Source organism: Anabrus simplex, chromosome 11, assembly GCF_040414725.1.
Source record: "Anabrus simplex isolate iqAnaSimp1 chromosome 11, ASM4041472v1, whole genome shotgun sequence".
NCBI lineage: Eukaryota > Metazoa > Arthropoda > Insecta > Orthoptera > Tettigoniidae > Anabrus > Anabrus simplex.
In genome coordinates, this window is record NC_090275.1 from 55,107,633 (window position 1) to 55,130,005 (window position 22,373).

At 38.4% G+C, this 22,373-nt stretch overlaps 1 protein-coding gene across 8 annotated transcripts in view; it reads right to left on the reverse strand.

The window, feature by feature from the left end:
- ZAP3 overlaps positions 1-22,373 on the reverse strand; it is a 491,484-nt gene that overhangs the window by 309,959 nt on the left and 159,152 nt on the right. For all 8 annotated transcript variants that reach the window (XM_067155237.2, XM_067155235.2, XM_067155234.2 and 5 more), the window contains one exon: positions 11,369-13,489. In XM_067155237.2, coding sequence (XP_067011338.2) covers positions 11,369-13,489 — 2,121 coding nt within the window. The remainder of the gene's footprint in view (positions 1-11,368; positions 13,490-22,373) is intronic.

Sequence of the window (22,373 nt, forward strand, 5' to 3'; positions counted from 1 at the left end):
AGAAAACAAGGTGGAACTCTTAAGTTTCGCAGAGAATGTTAACATTACCACAATGTCAACCATAAAGCTTGTATGACCTCAGATCTTTTTCAACAGCAGTTGGCTGCTCTGGATACTAAAGTTTCAATCTTGGATGCACTTCACTGCGAAGGTTTGAAAGGCTGTGAGGTACGGGGTATAGACCACCTCAAATTGTTTCTTGAAAGCAGAATCCGTCAGTATTATTCACGAATCATCCCGACTTTCAGCTGCCAGCATGGAAAAGGTTTCAGTCAAACTGCACTACTGAAGACTTTCTTCAGGTAGAAAATGCTGTGATAACTACAGGGGAAAGAAGTCTGGAGGAATTGGTTACGGAAAAACATCAGCAGAGTCTCTTACCAGTGACAATACAGAAGACCATAGTGAACTAATACCTACTAGTGCTGAGGCAAATCCAGCAGTGGATATTTTATGTACATACCTCATCTGTAGAAATGGGTGAAATTTTTTTATAACCTTTATGAAAATTAAAAGCAATTAGAGGACATAAAACAGATTGATTCTGGACAATTTCGGTAGGGAGCAGTGAAAGTGTTATTTTCTACCTGGAATAAATGTGTTATGTCGTAAATAGATTCAATAGTAGTAATTGAAATGTTCCATCCAGAGAAAGAAAACCTGATAAAAAAAATATGTATTGCACAATAATTTAACCATTTACCAGGACCTTTCTCCTTGTCAGTGGGTGAACAGAATTACAAAGGCAAAGTAATAACAGTTAATTTACATCATACCTCTGAGGTAAAAGGAAGAATATTGAAATACTTTATAAATTAATAATATGCATTTGTGGAAAACTTTCCTCCTTTTACAGAACATTTTTAAACATACAAAAGGTTTCCCCATGATTTACACTTTCCCTTCGTTAATATCAGTAATCCTTGGGTCCCTTGAAAAGTATAAAAGTGGGGTAATACTGCACAGTATTTGAAAAGCAGTGACCAAATGGCACCAAGCAGCACCAAAAATAATTCAACAAATCAAGACATATCCAAATTCATGTCAATTCAAATTCATTTTGATACACAAGCAAAAAAACTGAATTTGGTCAATCACATTTGGCACTTATAAGGTACGCCGTAGGTATTTGGTATGTCAACATTCACCATAATGGCACAAACTTGAAAAGTATCTGCTACAATTCAAATACTTCAGGCAAATAATCACGGGAAATGTGATCCATCAATTCATTCTGAACAAGAATATACAGCTAACTGAAAAAAAATTTATCCAAGCAAGGCAAATACAAGTTTTTAGTAGTAATGAACAGCCCAAAAAATAAAATGCATAATAAAGTTCATTATAGAACTGTTATATGCCATGAATATTTTTCCTTCCAAGGAATGTTACAAATTTATTACAAACCCAAATATGCAGATAAATCGTAAGTATCAATTCCTTAATCTTTTCCTTTACCCTAAAGTAAAACCTCTTGAAAAACTATCTCATTTATGTATAAGTTCCAAAAGGCATCACTGATCAGATTTCTTCAAGAGAGCCATAAATTAAATAATGCAATAAAATGTGAGCAATAGTAAAATGCACTATGTCCTTACACACAAAGGAACTGACAGGACAAACAGGTAATCTAAGTCATCACAAGTCACAGCCAAATTAAAAAACTTAGATTCAATGGAGGAACAATACAAAGGGTTTGCAGTACTGGCGAAGACAATAAAAAGCACTGATGGACTTTCGTATATTGTAATTCTATAAAAAGTCACAATTGTTCATATATCATCTTGTTAATACTGACTTCCTGGGAACCAAAGACCTTCACACGTAATGAAAGAATATTGATTTATATTTTGAAGAATAAAGTCACACCATGAATGTCACTTCACAGGAAGAGAAAGAAATTAGAAGTGATAGTTTATCCAATGAAATAACTAATATTGTTAGTAGCAAGAGAGATCAATACTGCACTTTATTCCAACTTAAGACACATCACGTTTCCAGTGAAGAGTGTGGATACTAACAAATATATATATATTGAATGTCTGATTTCATTGCTTGGACAAAATTTTATGTACCGGGTGGTACACCTCCACGCCGCTAATTTAAATGCGCGCCAGTTAAAACTCCTCTGCTGGAGGAAGTCTGAACTTTATTGACGGTATTAATTTTCTACCTTCTCAGAATTTTGGAGTTTTACTTTTGATGTGTTTTTGTTTCGCTTGAAGTAAGAAGTGTGAACTTTCTCTTCTAGAGGACACTACTGAAGATCTACAATAGTGCAACCTAGTGCGGAGTCAAAGACCTATTTTTTTTGGAGAAAATTTAATTTCAAGATTTTGTTCTTTGTTAAATTGCTTTATGTCATTGTTTAAGTTGGCAATATTTACCCCTTTCTTCCCCTTGTTATGAATGTATCCAATCCCGAATTTCTTCTATTAATTTCTGACCAATCTGGTGTATCTTCCCCCAACTTGAATCGGTTGCGGGGTCCTACCCAATAAAGAGTTTGTGGGAGGGTGTTTTCTTTCCCCTAACGCCTAGAACCTTCCGCGAGAGGATATAAACTGCTGATTTTCGGGTCTCCGGGCCACTTCTGTTCCATCTTTCAGTGTATTAAGTACACAGCAGGGGGCGGGAAGCGCCTCTTTCTTCTCCAGCCGTTCAACACAAGGTAATGGCCAATTAATAACTTCTTTCGTTGCTAGATCAGCAGTTTAACTCTCGGGGCGGGTTCTAGGCCTTCCACCATGTAACTTTCCTTTAAAATGTAAAAACTACTGGTATCTATTCTATCTTTCAAACGACATATCGGGATAGAGAGTGCTTAACCCTCTCGAGCTCCCACTCACATCGTCTTGAGGTGAACGTATTTTTCTCAACCAATTCTTCCGTAATGTAATGTAAACTGTTATTAAGTCACCTCTGTAGTATGGGATTAGCCCTTGTATTAATGGCCTAGTGCCAAGTAGGTCTTAAGCAAAGTGTATTAGGAGTGCAAATTCGCCTCCTCTCAAATTGTATTTTAGAGGTCATGTATTAACTTTCTTGTCATTTAACAGACCTCAGTAGGTTGGGTATTTTACCCCTGTGTATATGGCCTTTGAGGACAGCTTAAAGGTGGAGTTCGGAGTGGCCTATGATAGGCTTGTATTTTAGGGGGAAGTTGCCCTTTATTGAAAATTGTGTCTCTGCCTCAAGGAGGCTTTTGGGTGTAATTGGAAGCAAATGTTTCTGGCATGTTTGGGGGTTTTCGGCCCCTTTGTTGTATGGTGTTCATTGTAAGGTTGGGCTCCTTGCTCAAGAATTATGTTTCTGACTTTTGAAGCCCCAAATGGGGTACCTATGTAAATGTATTTTTCAATCGTGTTTCGGCTACTAAGTACCTGTTCTATTTGTTGTTACCTAATTTTGCAAAGAAAATATAACCTTGTTAAATTTTAAAATTAATTTCACTTTAGTAGCTTGAGACCTATTCACCACCCAGCACCTTCTTTCATGCATAACTACCACCAAAACACGGTAACATTTTATATTTTGCACATGAAGTTGTACTTAAAGGGAAAACATTTTTTTTTTCAGTTTTGTCTGGGGTCACAAGCCACCCAGGCTCATTTTGGTCTTGAGGTTTAAGGGCCGGATGTCTTTAAAAAGCATAATTTAATACTTCCATTCATCACATTTGAAAATCATTCATTCAATCATGGATAAATCTAGTCAATGAGAGGCACTACAGCAAACTTCACTTAGCTTTACTAATACTGTATACAGAAGTGAAGAATTCTTTATTGGCATGTCAAAAAGAAATTTGCAAGACAGCAATAATTAAAATGCAAAGTAATATTAAATCTGTTAATTTGGAAGTAGAGTAGGGATATTTAGTTAAATATTGTATTTCTTGAAGATAATTTCTGTTTACCTGAATGGTTTCAATTTCTTATAAAATCTGTGGTTCCTACCAATTAAGGATAGATACATACATACATTCATATAGCAAAAAAGACTACTTCAAGAGACATTGTGCAATGTATTATGCGAGTAATAAGAGTAATTTTCACCCTCTTTTTGCCTAAATACTTAACACATTTCTCACCTATACTTGAATAGCAAATTAAAAACTAATGTAGGTCAATTATTTCACCCCAACTGAATTGACTTTTTGAATTGATATTACTCAGCTAGCCAGTGAATAACTGACCCCAGAATAATCTATATATCTTTCTCAAAGTGAACGGAAGATAACAGAACTGCTCCTTATTCACATTTTTTTTTTTTAGGTCATACATCCAGTTCTGAACAATTTGAAAATGTACTTTTCTCCACCTGTTAATCCCATAAAGCTCATCCTGTCACTCACCAGAAAATATTTTATATCAAATGAAAACTATTACTCTCTTCTAGTTTTTAATGAAACAACAATAACATTGCCTTCTATGAGCAGAAACAGATATACCTGGAGCAGATCCTTCCTCCACAAATGAACACAGTAAAACCTCATTAAGAAGTTTCTACAGGGGGACAAGGAAAAAGTGTTAAGCAAGAAAACCTACTGCTGAATATATAAATAAAAGCTATCCAACAGTGATATGGAAACACTAGGTTCAATTTTTTTTCCAATGGGAGGACATTTTAAGTCTTGTATCTGCGGGTACAGTGAAAACTATATCCACCCTTTCTGAAGGTGAGAAACTGGTTTGAATGTTACTTCTAGAGACCTCTGTGACTTCACAAATACCACACAGACAGCTGCTGTTTCACATGCATACGTGTGATATGTTGTAGTTGTTGGAGTGGGTGCATATTAGTGTTGCTTATATGCTGATGTTTATATGTCACTGAAAAGACTACAGACTGATGAGAAAATGGCATCTGCTTTGGATATGAGTGATGATCATTATTATCTGGTATGGTCATATTACCCGATATTAGTATTTCTAACAGTGATGGCGAAATAAGTGAAAGTGTGTGAGAGCAAGAATGGCATAAGTGGCAGGGCAGCATCTGACAGCAGCAGTGAGTCAAGGTGGAAAGATGTTTCAGATAGGAATCCAGGGCTTAGTCATAGTGTTCCCTTGGTAAGGCAAGTTCTGGTGTATTTCTTCTAGTTTCTATGACACAGGGCCTATAGAGAATTTTTAACTATTTTTTTAAAATAATGAACTGGTATAGTTGGGGACAAATCATGACGAACTCACCTCACACCACTACTTTCCAGCGGCAGCTCGGTGTCTATTAGCGACTTATAGGATTTGCTACCTCTACTGCAGCCAGAGTTGCCAAATCAGCTACTGCACTCTACGCGAAGAACGGGTAAATACTACAGAGTGTGAGGAAAAAAGTGGTTTGGCAGCCTCTCCAAAACAAACAAGGATCACTTAGAACTCATTAACTCAGCAGGGTGCAGGGTACGATTGACTACTGGCTTCCAGCTCGCTTCCAGGAACTGAAGCAGTCATGTTTTGTCCCCAACTATTACTAGGATTTGTGTAGAAACCTGTCTCAAAAGAACACTTACTCCCTCCACCCAGAAGTAAAGGCTACACAAATGGAAACATCCTCTAAACTCTGACATAAAAGCAAATTTGTGATTAACGTGGGGCTTCACCTCCTCATGTGTTTATGGAAGGTGAATTACATTTTGAAAATAAAGTCCATGAAAATATTAAACGTTAGGAAAATACAATAATGTGCCCTCTTTCTTTCTTTCTTTCTTTCTTTGAGCGGTTGGGTATATACAATAGTTAAGGATAAGCCAATAACAGAAATTGCCCCACCAGCAAACAGATGCAGTAGTAACTTTGAGAACATTGTAATAATTTTTACTTTTGGTGACCACGAACGTGTCAAAAAAAAAAAAAAAAAACTGAAGCCGAAGCCGAAGAGAGAATAATAATACACATACATTATCATTATAGACTGTTATGCCTTTCAGCGTTCAATCTGCAAGCCTCTGTGAATTTACTAAATGTTGCCACAATCCTCGATTTGCAACTAGTGTTGTGGCCTCATTTAGTTCTATACCTCTTTAAATCGTTAGAAACCGATTCTAACCATCGTCGTCTTGGTCTCCCTCTACTTCTCTCACCCTCCATAACAGAGTCCATTACTCTCCTAGGTAACCTATCCTCCATTCGCCTTACACGAACCCACCACCGAAGCCGGTTTATGCGTACAGCTTCATCCACTGTGTTCATTTCTAAATTAGCCTCTATCTCCTCATTCCAAGTACCATCCCTACCATTGTTCCCACCTGTTTGTACTAGCAATCATTCTTGCTACTTTCATGTCTGTTACTTCTAACTTATGAATAAGATATCCCGAGTCCACCCAGCTTTCGCTCCCGTAAAGCAAAATTGGTCTGAAAACAGACCGATGTAAAGATAGTTTCGTCTGGGAGCCGACTTCCTTCTTACAGAATACTGCCGATCGCAACTGTGAGCTCACTGCATTAGCTTTACTACACCTTGATTCAATCTCACTTACTATATTACCATCCTGGGAGAACACAACCTAAATACTTGAAATTATCAACCTGTTCCAGCTTTGTATTACCAATCTGGCATTCTGAATTTCTTATCTACTGACATCAATTTAGTCTTCAAGAGGCTTATATTCATACCATACTCATTGCACCTATTTTCAAGTTCCAAGATATTAGACTGCAGGCTTTCGGCACAGTCTGCCATTAAGACCAAGTCGTCACCATAGGCCAAACCGCTTACTACATTTCCACCAAACTGAATCACTCCCTGCCATTTTATACCTTTCAGCAGATGGTGCATGTAAACTACGAACAGCAAAGGTGAAAGATTACAACCTTGTCTAACCCCTGTAAGTACCAGAACAATCTATAAAGACTTCCTCCATGAAGGAAAATGTATGCTTTAAAAGCCTATTTTGTTAATGGGTTATAACTTTCCACTATTATGTGTTACATGTTCTAATTTTTGGCAGGTGAAAAACAACTTATGGAAATCTTACTGCCAGATCTTGTACCATAGGAATTCCAAGGCACAAACATGCAACATTTCCTTTTTCAAAACAATTCCCTATTACCCACGTACAGGTAAGCTAAGGAGGGTTAAATACCACTAATAGCATCAACAAACATGCACAATTGCATATATTTAACTTTAGGTGACCACTAACTGCCAGGAGCCAAGAAGAACAACACAGAAGATTGTGTGAATAATAATAATAATAATAATAATAATAATAATAATAATAATAATAATTTTTATTATTGTGTGTATAGATGAGGAGTACATTCACACATGCAGTGGCTAGGGTAAAAACCATGACTGCCCTGAAGAGAAGCCAGTGACAAGGCCACTCGGGTACCACACCTAAAAGGATGTTGTACAGAAGAATGTATACATTTTAAGTACCATCTTCATTGAGTCAAGATGTGACATGAAATTCTTGGTGTTGTAAGTATAAATGTTAAAAGAATTCCCAGAAAAATTTAAGACATCTTTGAGACAAGACCAAAAGAACACCAAAAGCAAAATACAATGAATAGGATGTAGAGCAGACGGGACAAACTGGATATCACTTAGAAGAAAAACATAACACCAGAGGTTGGCGGGTGAGTGAGACAAAGGTAAGCAACATCACTGTCTGCTTTGCTTATTACACCTTGCAAATTCACTTGGAACCTCATACACACAGTAGTGTTACAATTCTCTGCTGCTAAATTATGAGCGGTGGAAGGATGTCCCTTGCTGTCTTTGCATCTACTGCAGACACATTAAGCTTGTAAATATCTTCCGATTAATGACTTTCCATTTAGGTGCTTTACCGGGTTCAGAATGTTCTGTTTTACCAAATTTTGTCAAAAAAAAAAATGGAACTGCTATGTTACAAATCAAATCACTTAATTGCTCTTTATGCCTAGTCAGAAGATGAGGTGCAGTAAAGCAGATTTTTTCAATATAGGCAAGAAAATTTCAATCTCTATCACACACTCTCGCAAATACAAACTTTGCAGTTTAAAACATATACTGGAAAACTTATGATCTACACTAATTCTCAGCTGGACAATGCAACTTACCTGAAGCATCACTCATGTAAATTAAATCTGTCAGTGGGGAACTAATATAACCTTTGCTAGTCAAACGACAGCACAATTTACACAGAGTTTCATTTTGCACTTTATATTCTATGATGTACGTCATCAATGCTTGTTCCATAGTAACAATTCCAAGACCTAAAATTTATACGACAGTGCATGCAAATTTGAGCAAACATAACAGAATATAACCAAGAGTCTTGAGAAATATTACAAATAATTGAACTTACATGGAGATTAATTCAGATTGTTGCAGATATTTGTCATCGTCGTTCGGAATACCACTCTGAATAATCCGTTCTCCACATTAGAACTTGCAGTTCTAGGCCAGGAAATTTCTTTTGAGAAGAAATATGCCTCAGGATTTCAGTAGATGGTTGACAAGCCATTAATTGGGAAGCACAAGAAATAGTTTGTGAGTATCATTCTGTTATCCCTTGCATTTTAGGGAATAGGACAGTTAGATCCATTTTCACATCTAAGAGCTTTTGTTAGGGCTGAAGTGTCCTGGTGACCAAATTATGTATCCTGCTTCTTACTGTACAATTGATGCTCTTTGGCAGACATCTCATCAATAATTAGAGAACAAATTCTTTCAAGTTCATTCAGCCTTCCCCTTACTAATTAAGGTCTGGCTTTCACTATCTGTTTTGCATGGTATCTCCCCCATATAGCAACTCGGTGTACTCCTCAAGCTAACGTAAGTTTACAATATGACAAACATTTTAGGTTGGATTACTTTAAATTCTAGTATTGTTCTTTAACACGCATGGTGATGGTTGTCATATTTGTGCTACTGCCTCTTCTAGGATTCTAACTCCATGAGCATGACAAAGTTTTTTTCTCTGAAATAACAAAAGTTTTGCAACACTTATATAATTGAGAGCATTATTTTCTGTCTTCAATACACTCACTGTCAATATCGGAGTAATTGGCACATTGCGCATCATATGTTTTCATATCTTACCCTTTTTGCCAGAGCAGATTGTCATTATTACATTGAACCACATACTCTGTCTAACTTCCTCTTTCTTCCATGGCTCACATTATCTTTCACAATTGTTCTCCTACTTGAGGTTATTTTAGGAATTTTAAATGCAGAATAACCCTGAAACAGTGCAAAAAACATTAACCTTAAATTTCTTTATTTTCAGCCCAGGGCAGAGTCAGATCCAAGAAAATGCCGCCCACATACGTAGGAAGTCCAAGACTCAAATTTGTGTACAAATGCATCACCAGAAATAACCTTTAGTCATTTGTCTGACCTCCAAATGACATGGAAATTTGTGAAATGAAAACCCTTTACTTTTCAGCTCTTACTCCTGCAGAATGCCACAGAACTGTATACCATGGCAACTAACCATCACCAATGCTAAACATTATTACTTCCCGTGGATAGATACATATCCACCGTTTAATAAAAAAGACGAAACTCAACTAAATATATTTCTCAAGTTTGCAAACCCACACAATAAACATATTTATTTTCAAAACGCCGTACTCATTGAGTTGTAGGTAACAATTACGGAGCGCATTCACAATCGCAAATACATTAAGTACCAAAACATGAGTAATAAGGCAAATGCTTGGCCAGTGGAATAACAATGGTTGTCAAGAGTAACATCCTGATAGCAATCCTATGAGAGAAACATCAACTGCAAGCCGTTCACTGTTCAGCGTGAAATTGGAGGCAAATGGGAAGACGTTACAAGCACAGAAGACTGTAATGGTGGTAGTAACATACCAAATTATTATTTATAATCTTGACTAGGACAAATTGAAAGAGAATGCTTATGTAGGGAGGGCAACATTAAATTACCACAAATTTATGCTACAGAACTTCTATCTAATGAAAGATCTTTCCCATATTGTCAGCACTGTAAGTATATTTCAAGAACCATCAACAGAACGAGTCCAAGAGCACGAATTAAACGGTTCCCAACATTCAGTTTAAAGACTGTTTAGAACTCAAGGTCACTATTGAAGTTCAGTAACTTACAAAATTACTTTCAGGAGGAGGGAAAGAAGGCAAAAGCACTCTTCACAACACTCCCCATAATCATCGCGTTGTCTAACATCTTCAAAGAATCAGAAAAGGAACACAAAATAAGACAAAAATAAAGGCAGGTCAGTGTATGAAGAGGAGTGAAAACAAGGACAAACATGAAGAAAACAAGAGGACAAGAACAATTTCCATATCTTCATACAATGGCATACCACCTGTACTTATCTTTGTAATGTTTCCTACCTTTACTAGTACTTATTTGGTTTTCTTCTTATCCTACACTTCCAGCATCAAGACTGAAGAATTGTCAAGATGCCCCTCAGTGAGTATTGATGATTGCCCTCCTGATGAAGCTGGGAAGCAGAAACACGCTCGTCGGGGGCTGAGAAGAGACTGATGAGGAACTGCGATTGATGTGGAAAGAGCCATCTATATGTTAATGGCAGTGTATGATGATATGGACATTGTCTCTGTCTTTTGGGGTTTTTAATGTCGTCCATGTCTCTTTTCGCCATTGCTGCCTCTTCACAAACTAACCTGCCTTTATGTTTGTCCTATATTATGTTACTTTTCTTGTTCCTCCTATCTACATATTACTCCATTTAACATTTTTGTTACTTTCCGATACTTATATTCAAGTATATCTTCCTCCAGATGTAATGTCAAACTAATTAACTTATCTCCCTTTTCTTATAATATATTTATTCATTCTGAAGCTTCTGTTCAAAAAGGGTGGCTGCAGTTACAAAAGTGATGGATATTTAATAAACTACAGAGAGCAATTTATATATTAAATTACACTGGACATTTTAATATAATTATTGCAAAACACTGTAAATCCATTAGGGGAAAAGACTTCTCCATTGTATTTGCAGGGTGGGAATTCAGCAGTGTAACAGCAGCCACACTAATTTACATGTTTTATAGTTTAACAGGAAATATCACTGAGTAACTAACTTGCTTCATTATGAATGATTTTACTAACTTATAGTATTCTCACTATCTGCAGCAAAAAATTATCAAGGCTGAAAAACTCAGTGAATCCCAAAGGGACAAAGAAAAGTCTAAGGATTTATTTGAAATAACAGTATACCAGCAATAAGTACAACCATTTGACATATTTTTTACAATCAATCTTATGATTTTTCTTCATCTTTATTGGAGCTAATTCAAAAAGTTTCACTTTAGTTCAATTTGAACACCGTATAATTGTAGAAATACACCTGAAATATTATATAACACTAGGTAAATCAGGTGACAAGCGACAGTATTTAAACTGCCTTACGACGACTTACCATATCTCCATCGCCTCGTCCGCTACCGCCACCACGTTGCCAGCCACCACCAAACGGACCACCTCCTCGGCCTCTAGGTCTTCCTCTTCCTCCGCCACCAAAATCAGAATTTCCTCCAAAATCCTTGTCTAGTAGATCTCGTGACGGAGGAAAATCTGGGGGACCACCACGTTCAAAATCTCGCTGACCTCCCAACAGAGGTGGTGGGAATCTGTCCTTTGATCCGAAGAGACTGGGAAAATTGTCTCTTAAGGAACTCTCTCTGGAGCCTGGAAAACTGTCTCGTCCGCCAAAACTGTCACCACGCGAACCACCACCGAAGTTGTCGCCACGCATGCCCGGAAAGTCACGACCTCCTGAAGCACCATCCCTACCAGGACCTGAAGATCCAGAATCACGATTCCAAGAACCCTTACTGTTGTCCGAGTTGTCCTGCCATGGACGGGAACCAGGAGGTGCACCAAACAAACTTGGTGGACCACCTCCACCAAATCCAGAAGAATTGTTTGGACCTTGATTGCCAGAACCGAATCCACCAGGGCCTTGGTTACCGGAGCCACCAAAATTTTGGTTGTTAGATCCAAACCCTTGCGGGCCCTTGTTTCCAAAGCCTGGTGGACCTTGATTTCCAAAGCCTTGTGACCCTTGATTACCAAATGGAGGATTATTTTGCACATTAGAACCTTTGTTCCCAAAATTCTGATTACCTGGACCCTGATTTCCAAAGCCTGGAGGTCCTTGATTAAAGCGGAAGCCTTGATTGGAACTCATTCCTTGGTTGTTATTAGAACCAAATCCTTGACTCTTGTCTCCATAGCCAGGACCTTGATTATTTCCAAATCCACCCATATTTGAGAAATTAGATCCTTTATTTCCAGGACCAAAATTTGAAAATCCTTGATTTCCTGAACCAAAATTTGAATTTCCTTGATTGCCAGATCTGAAGTTCTGATTATTCGGAGGTAAACCTCCAAAGGGACCAAAATTTGATCCACCTTGATTCCCAAATGGCGGCGGCCCTTGATTGGCAAATAGTGATGGAACTTGATTACCAAAACCCTGTTGACCTTGGTTACCCCCACTAAAATTCTGGGCACCCTGTGGAGAATTTCCAAATCCAGGTGGAGGCTGACTGCTAGAGCCAAGATTACCCAACTTATTAGGGGAAGTCTGACTGAAGTCTGGAGATTCTTGATTTCCTCCAGATGCTTGCTGACCCTGGTTCTGATTCTGACTTTCATCGTCTGCTGCAACAGTATCAGGATGTCCTTCAGGGGCAGGCATAGGGCCAATAAAACTGCTCTGCGAACCATCCATACGCTCATCTTTGTCATGTCCTATTGATAATTCTCTTTCTTCTTTTGCCTTATCATCTTCATTCTTTTCAGAAGTATTCTCCTCAGAGAGAAGATCAAGACCAGGAATACCACCAGCACTGGAAGGTTTACCACCTTCATCAGTAGCATTTGTCTCATCTTCCTTCTTTTCTTCCGTAGCCTCGCCTTCCGATTTTTCTTCGGCAGGAGCAGCTGCACCCTCTTGTTCTTTCTCCGTCACTGCAGCTGAAGGAGTTGCTGAAGACGTTTCAGTGCCATCATTTTGTTCCTGTTGCCCTGCTGAGGATGTGACATCACTGTCGCTCGTACCAGTTTCAACAGCAGGTGCAGCAGCAGATGATGTTGCAGAAGACATTGCAGGTGGAGGAGGAGCAGCTGTTGTTGTTGTTGTCGTTGAAGGGGCTGTGGAAGTTGCACTTGTGCTCAAGTTTGAGTCTTGCTGCACACCACCAAGCGTTCCGTAATGCTGCTCTTGTTGCATTCCACTTTGGCTGCCATAAGCACCCAACAATCCGGCACCGAAATTGCCTTTTGGTGGTTGTGCAGTGTATCCTTGATCACCAGTTCTATAACCACCACCTGACTGCTCACTACTGGCTCCACCAAAACCTTCGAAGTTGCCTCCTCCGCCTCCTTCATGCATAGATTTTTGATCTCCATAACCACTCTTATTAGGCCCATCAGAACGAAAATCATCTTGGCCCCTCTGATTGTCATAGAAGTTGCCCTGGCTACGTCTGCCACCACGATTTCCACCAGCACCTCCGCCTCGATTGGCTTGGCTCTGAAAAAACAAAAAATTAAGACAGTTCAAACAGAGTTTGAGATAGGTACTTTACATAGGAACAAACTTAAAAATAGTCAGACTAACAAAATTTCTAGCTTAATATTTATCAAGCAACATGGATTCTAACACATCTTGATCAGTAATGGGTGTATGATGTCACTTCCTATGGAATTCACACTCAGTAAGACAGTAACCCTTTTCCCAGACTGCTTGCGAATGAGCATCTTACATCAGACTTCTACTGCGAACAAAGATTAAAAATGAAACTAATGACACAGGAAACATGAGGAACGTAACAGAAAGTAAGCTGAACTCTGCAAGACCATTTATTAGCCTTTAAAATTACACTTCTGCTGTGACTTTACATAACAAATTTTTGGACCTTGCCAATTAAGAGAATTTTCACAACAAATTCTGTTGGCAAGACTTGAATCTAAGACAAAGCTGGCCATATAATGCTCGCCAATTTACAGTAGGCAGCAAATCTGAAAGGTACCTATGAAATTGCAAGAGAATACTCATGATTGATCCGTATTGAAACTACAGGCTGATGATACCCTTAACAAGGGGCAAAACATGTCCCTGAGTTTATATAGTATAATGTACATTTAAACCACGTAGCACGTGGTTTGTATTGGATAGGTGGTGATAATAAAATAAACTATTTTTGTGATAATATTGCTTCTGTTCCTATGAATCTTAAACCAGTACAGTCCTAATCCTGGAATGTGGCTACATTAGCAGAGAAGGATGCGAAGGATATTCTACTGTTATACTACCTTATATGGTTCACGGAATCATTATATAGCATCATACTTTTTAAGTACATCATTTACATGAGGTTGTGGAAAATAAACTAAACAATATTGTGGCAACACAAATTATGTCTATTTGCCATTTCCGCAGCAACTTGATAACCCTACGCTGAGCAGCCTCTGTTGTGAGGTTCAAATTCCGGTCATTCCATGTGAGATTTGTGCTGGACAAAGTGGAGTTGGGACTGGTTTCTCTCTGGTTTTCCTTGCCATATTTCATTCCAGCAGTATCATTTCGTGCTTGCTGATGCTTGTTTAAAGGGGCCTAACATAGACGTCATCAGCTCCTAATGGTATGAAATGAGACGAAATGTAATGACAAATTAAAAGTCAAAAATCCTCCACTGATCAGAATTCAAAACGTGAAGGCGAGGAATGAATGGATGGATATGAATTTAAAACAATGTGGATCCGACCTGCAATGCCTCACATTCACAGAAACTGACGTAAAACAATAGTATTACTGACCAAGAAACTGATTCTATAGCATAATACTGAATCGATGATTCTTGTAGTCTAAAGGAGTCCAAAATACAAGTCATCGACCCCTCATACTGGTACTTATCGCTAGGAAAGTAGAACCATGCTATTTGTCATGTTGCGGTACTAATCAAAAGTAGCGTAGACTCGCGGTATTCCACACATTATAGCAGTATTCACAGGTAATAAAATTCGCACATGTAATACAGGCAACACAAACCTATGATATCCATCACGTACGTGTAGTACCCACAGGGACTCGCACTATCCCGTGGTGTTCCTCATACAGTGAGTACTAATCATAGGCAAGCCAGAACCATGGTGTATCTCTTAACACGTTCAGTACCTGCTTCTGAGCGGGACACTTGAATGTCTGGACCGGCCATTTTCATGCCCGGCCCTCTTGACGTGCATCACTTAATACAATTTACAATTACTCCTAAACTATAAATGTTGGAAAAATGATACTTTGTGCTTACCTCTAGTAAATATTTAGGGTGTGATATCTGGTGTCACAGGTTTCAAAATACGTCTAATTTTATACAGCCAATCTGTATTTTCGCCATAATGATTACTGTCACCGAAGTGAAGAAATGAAAGAATATGAAGGAAGCGTGTTCGGAACATTGTATTAAAAAATATCGGAGTATGAAAAACAGGGTCTTCGGTCCAGTACATTTTTATATCATCAGGATTTTGGACTGTTTCCACGATTGCATGATCGATTTCTTTGTGAAAGGCCGGGGCACCGCACTTATCACTTGACTCGCGTATAGATTGGTCAGCTCACACACATGCTGATAAAATTCGTCATTCATGAAAATACTCGCATAACTCAAAATATCCTGCTTATTTTCTATTTGAATGTTTATGGCTGAATTCTCTGTAAATGGTGGAACGGGTGGACAATAACTAGGATGATATGCATCAGGCACTTCACTTTCTCTATAGGCCTATCGGATTCGGGAATTGGAATTTCCTCGTCACTCACTTTCACTATCTGAGAATTTCAGGAATAAGTTCATCACCAGAATCATTGTGAACAATATCTAATAATTAATCTTCCGTAAGAAATTTTGTTTTATAAGCCATTATACTACACTCGGCAAAAACGACGCGCACTGCATTGGAACCTCAAGTACAGTCTTGACGCGCGAGGAAGTGCTGAGATATTCCCGCTAAAACAGCTAAGATAAACATGAGCCCACTCAACGCGAGGGTTATCTCAAAAAGGTCAACCAACTTCCTGCTACAACCAGTAACTCTGACTAAGGTGTAAGAATGCATAGATGACGAATATAAGCAGCATTGCTTCGCGCGGAACATTAAACGTCTTACGCCGTCCACGGCCCGCAACATAGGAGCAAGCTTAAACGTCTTACGCCGTCCACGGTCCGCAATGAGTTAAAGTGGTACTAATCACAGGTACTGTAAAAGCTGGCAACGCACTCTGTTGCTACTAATCACAAACCTAAATTGTACCTAACATGCGTGGTACTTCGTGCAAGTAAAAGCGACCCATGGTGTTTCCTGCATGGTGGTACTAATCACAAGTAGTTTCATGGTTCTAACACAATCATCCCTTGGTCACCCCTTTCAGTTGCCTCTTACGCAACATCATTTCATCTGTCATTCATTCATCATTGCCCCAGAGGAGTGTGACAGGCCCCGGCAGTCGGCACTATTTCTATCCTCGCCACTAGATGGGGGCTGACCCGGTCGAATGACGAAGCAGGCTGTGGATTTTCATTCAACCCTACACTGAATAATTTGAAGTAAATTTCATAATAAAGGACTTTTTGAAATAGAATATCCTGAGATGGATTTCTTTCTATTTCTTGTTTATAAGAATCTACATGGAGGAACAACTAACATTCTGGCGATAACCTTATATCACAGAGCCATCTATCGAACTAAAATAGAAAGATATCCATGTACAACTTTCATAGAACGATCTTATCAGTGAATACAGTTAACTACAACAACCTATACATTGTATTATTAAAATAAATGACATTTCTAGGCAAATAAAGAACTTGAAATAATACTTTTCTAATACCATATTTACTGTGAATTAGAACCCCTCGCGCATTAGACTGCCCTGACTTTTCGATAAGAAGAAGTTGAAAAAAAAACTAAATCTTGCATACAAGAACCCCCCCAAAATGTCATTCGAAAGAAAACAACAAAAGTTCAGCTTCAAAGCAGGTACAAGCTTAACTGCAGCTCTGATGACATCACAAAAACTTGTTAATAGTTTCATCCGCATGACCCTTGCAATGAAAACACGTGTCAAAGTCATGCAGTTCATCCAAATTTCGAAATGAAAAATCCACCTCCGTAGCATACGCCTACTGCAGCTCTTATGACATCAGCACAAATAGGTGAACACTTTCGTGCCCAACCCATGCATTGCAAGCACGCATGAGTCATGTTATATGTATGTGTTTTGTAGATAATGTCCATCAGCGTAATGGTTGGCACAATTAGCTGCCATTCTCGTGAGCCTGAGATTGATTCCCGGTACCCTACTTCCAGAGATTTACAAATGGCACGAAGGTTGATATGCAATAAAAATGGTACAAGCAAATCCCCTCAACAAGGTTCTTGTCCAAAAAAAAGCTGCACCACCTCGGTATAAGGAAACAAGTTTAATTTAGTTAAGAAATATTCACGGTTGTTGCTAATACGACTGTGGCCCAGAAAAGAAAGCACTTTTTTTTTCTCAGCCGCAACAAGGGTACAAATGCGAAACATTATCTAGGAATTCTTTGAAGTTTTCGGAGTGTGTGTGCAATGTTTCCACTTCTTCCAACAGATGGTGTATTTGCAGCAATGGTTTAACACAGCGTCTGTAAGTGATGTATGTTACAAGCAGTGTTTCGTCAGAGAATTCCTCACTACACAGCAAGAAATGGTTGGAAACATTCCCAAATGTTTATGTGCACTTTATGGAGCATCAGCAGTAGCCAGAAGCACGTTTAGTCGCTGGGCACAGAGGGCGAGGCCATCTGAAAGCGGTTTGGCAAAGCTCCAAGATTTGCAGCGGTCGGGTAGGCCACCCATGGCTGTCACACCTAACAAGATGTAGCGTGTTGATGTGCTTATTCGCGAGGATCGACGCAGAACAGCTCAGCTTTTGGCGCGGGAGCTGTCAATCAGCAAAGGAAGTGATCTTGATTACACAAAAAGGTGTTCACGATGGGTCCTGCGCTATCTTACGGAGGAACACAAAATTCTCAAAACAAAAAAAAACATTCTTCAGAGTTGCTGCAACATTTAGAAGCCTTCTTGTCTCGGATTGTGATGGGTGATGAAACCTGGGTTCACCATTTTGAGCCCAGAACAAAACTGCAATCGATGGAATGGCACCATCCTGACTCCCCACAGAAAAAGAATTTCAAAGCAACTGCTCCTGCAGGGAAAGTCATGATGACGAAGAGGTTATTTGCACAGTGAAGAAGTAGCCTCATGAACAAGGAGTGGTACAGACACGTCCTCGTATCTCGCTGGAGGAAGGCCATATAACAGGAAGGAGATTACGTGGAAAAATAGGGAGTGTAGAAGAAACATAATTCTTTCTTGTGTACATGTTTCATTGTGTTCAACAAATAGTTGTTGAAGAAAAAATGTGCTGCATCAGTTCCTCATTAACATAGTGATCATTTAATATCTCGTACCTCAGGCCAATATAGGTACTTTTTAGAGAGAAGTAAGTTTAAAACATTATAAAACAATGCAGTCAGATAGTTTTACTCGCCAACATACCTAACAAATAATAATAAAAATTTTACGTCCCCGTTTACTTCCTACAATTTTAGGATAAGCCAAACAAAACCCTATGCGTTAATAAATAAAATGGAGGCAACGAACGTACAAAATTAAACATAATAAAACGCATTACCGCCACACATGTAGAAATTCATAAATGCGGCAAACTTTCCAGCTATTTATTTTTATTCTTTCCATCGTGGAACTTCTGGCACTATCCAGGCACTTGATAGCAAACCTAACCTAAACAATGCCGTCTCTCTTATCCCATTCACACCTGTTTAGGTAAATCCTGTAGTGATAAATGCAGAGAACAACCAAGAAATATATTTTAAAATAGGGATCTGGCTTTCAAGAGCCGCAGTTATCCAAAGAATGCTTCCAGTCGCTCTGTATTACATGCGAAAGAACAACTCAACTTACGCTAGTTATTAGCTGGTGGTTTGATACGCTCTCTACAGAATGGCTTTATTCAGAAGGAGTGGCTTCTGCTACGCATACACGAACTGGAAATATCAAAGACCATCTCCAGAAACCATTTGGGAATAGATTCTCACTTTTTGGACTCTATAGTCGGGAACGAAGCTACTCTTAAAAGATTCAAAAAGATGGGACCTTGAATGCTCACGATTGTACTGCATGGCTGATGAGATGGCAGTGAAGAGGACATCATTTGCAATGAAGACACACTGGCAGCAGGGAAGTGGGCGGCACAACACGGTAATTCAAATGAAAGCAGTGATCAGGTTTACTCAGTTTCAGTGTATGGTACGCTAACTGCTGAACTGACAAACGACTGGCAGTTAAGTTCTTCTGTATAAATATTGCATAATATAATACCATACCAGCCAACTTTTAGAAATAAAAAACAGGAATATTTTTCGTTCAATTTCATCACATACACTGCACGTGGTTTAGGTGAAAAAATGACATATCTGCATTTACAATGTGAATTGACCATTAAATTTCAAATCTTAAAGTAAGAAAACATAAAAAATGGTTACAAGAAAATCTACCTAATCATTCACATTTACGATGCATACATATAAACAATAACATTTCTATCACACCGACATGGGCAACAAAATGCATAATTGTTGCATTACACTGTAACATGAACAGAAATTTAATTTTATAGCTATCTCAGAACACTTTGAAATAACGTTTGTTATATTTTATGGCCACAGGGTGAAGAGAAAATACCAGAAACTGTAACTGAGACAGCTCCTTGAAATACACGGAACTCATTAAAATTATGAAGAAATAACGAACACAAATGCACAGAAATACGCAAAACTGCCACATACAAAACAGATCAAAGTTTCTCATACATCAACATACGACTGACAGGGAGGAGAAAGCACAGAACTGCAAGAAAAACCACGTGGCCTAAAACTACAATGAAACTACGCGCAGGAACGTTAACAGTGTGAAACCCATGAAATAAACTCATTCCTTCATCTCAATTAACCGAGTCGCTAGCACGCACTACCTTGCTTGTAGGACGAATTTCGTTCCAAATTCCCAGCTGTAAACCACACACGCTGCTGCGGTGAGCAGGAAACACGATAAACGAAAGCGACGGACGATACACTTGCGAAATAAAGCATCAAATAAATTACACAAGCCCATAAGAATTTATCCTAGGGGAAGATTACCGACCGTACTGAAGGTTATTTGGTCAAATATAGGGAAAAGCAAGAATAAATCAGAAAATCTGAAGAAGAGTTGGAAAAACGGAAAGTTTCAGGCTAAATCGGAAGGGTTGGCAGATATTTAATACCATAACCGTATCCCTTTTCTCTACGAGGTTGTGCACAACACGAGATGAATCATCGTAGTGAGGTTTTACAACCGTATGCACTACCTGATATGAATCTCATCAGATGAATTAGTAAGATGAAATGAATGCCGTGATATGAGTAACTAAAACTGACTATATTTACTTTACAAGTAGGCCTAGTTGTGTTCACCAATTATTGTCTTGTTACATTTAGAAATACAGCCTTCTAAGGAAAATAGCCAGTATAACTCAAATACTTTCAAAGGTTTGTTAAAGAATAATGAAGAATATTTTCATGGACTATTTATAACCCTTTATAGCCTAGAAGTCATGTGTTCACTGCACAAAGTTTGAGTTTATCGCATATTGTACCCCTACGGTAATCCTGAGATTAGAGACCTTTCTTCTGATGTATAATTCATGTGTCAATATTGCAGTTTTCTCAAAATATTGTGTTACACATTCAAATTTTATGTATATATCGTATTTACTCGCGAATGAGACCCGTTTTTTTCCTCCACCTTTACAGCCAAAAAAAAAAGTAAAGGCGGGTCCAATATGCGATAACCTCAAATTATGAGCAGTGAACACAACTTCTAGACTAAATAGTCATCGACATCATCATCATCAACGTCCAGTCGCCCGAGTGTGATTAACAAGCCTCCTCCACTCCTTTCTGTCCTTCCACTTTTCCTGCTCCATTACTTCTGCCACATCCAATCCAGCTTCTCTAATGTCCATCCAAATCTGATCCATCCACCTCCTCCTCTGTCTTGCAACTGGTCTCTTTCCCTTAACTTCTCTTTCCAATTCTCTTCTTGCTACCCGTTCCTTTCCCATTCTTTTTACATGTCCGAACCATCTCAGTCTTGCTTTCTGTACGTTCTGTACCAACAGTTCTATATTTAGCTCTTCTCTGATTTTAATATTTTGAATTCTCTCATTGCCTTTTAACCGATGTTCTAAAAATTTCATTTTTACTGCTTGGATCTTACTATCTTGTCTCTTATTAGTTACCAGTGTTTCTAGTCCGTATGCTACAATTGGTATGAAATACTGTTTATAAAATGTTATACCTTTACTTAGTCTGTTATTAATTTCAGGGTTGATTTCATTACTTCCATTAATAATGCTACCCAGATATGTCAACTATTCTACATTCTCTAACCGTTCTCCGGCCATGTTCACTTGGCTTCTCTTTCTCTTTTCCACAGTGCATGACCACAGTTCTTTTTACTAATTACCATTCCAGACTCCAGATTTTCATTCTCTTTGTACTTCCTTTTCTCCCTTTCCCCAAATCACCACATCATTACTACTGATAATCTGTTTTACACATTTTATGATTTTATTAATAAATATAATAAACAATAATGGTGACAGTGCACTTCCTTGCCTGAGACCTTTTCTTGTATAAAATGTTTCAGTCACCACTCCCTACTTGTACACTGCTTTTACTCTCATGATACAACACTTTTATCTTGTTAATTAATGATTTTGGGACATCCCTAAAACAATAATGGTGACAGTGCACTTCCTTGCCTGAGACCTTTTCTTGTATAAAATGTTTCAGTCACCACTCCCTACTTGTACACTGCTTTTACTCTCATGATACAACACTTTTATCTTGTTAATTAATGATTTTGGTACATCCCTTTTCAGTAGGCATTCCCATACATGTTTTCTCTTAACTGTATCATAAGTTTTTTCCAAATACAAAAATACAAAGATGATTTCCTTGTTCCTTTCCAGATGTTTTTCCATTATCGTCCACACTGTAAAAATCAAGTCTATTAATGATCTATTTGGCCTAAAGCCATATTGTTCTTCCTCTAACTGTGTTTCTATTACATCCCTCAGTCTTTTGTCTATGACTTTCTCCATTATTTTTAGCCCATGTGATAATAGGGTTATAAACCCTATAATTTTCACATTTCTTCCTATTTCCTTTTTTGAACAGTGGTACAATGCTTCCTTGTAGCCAATCTTCAGGTATCCTTTCATCCTTCCATATGGCACTGAGGGCTCTGTA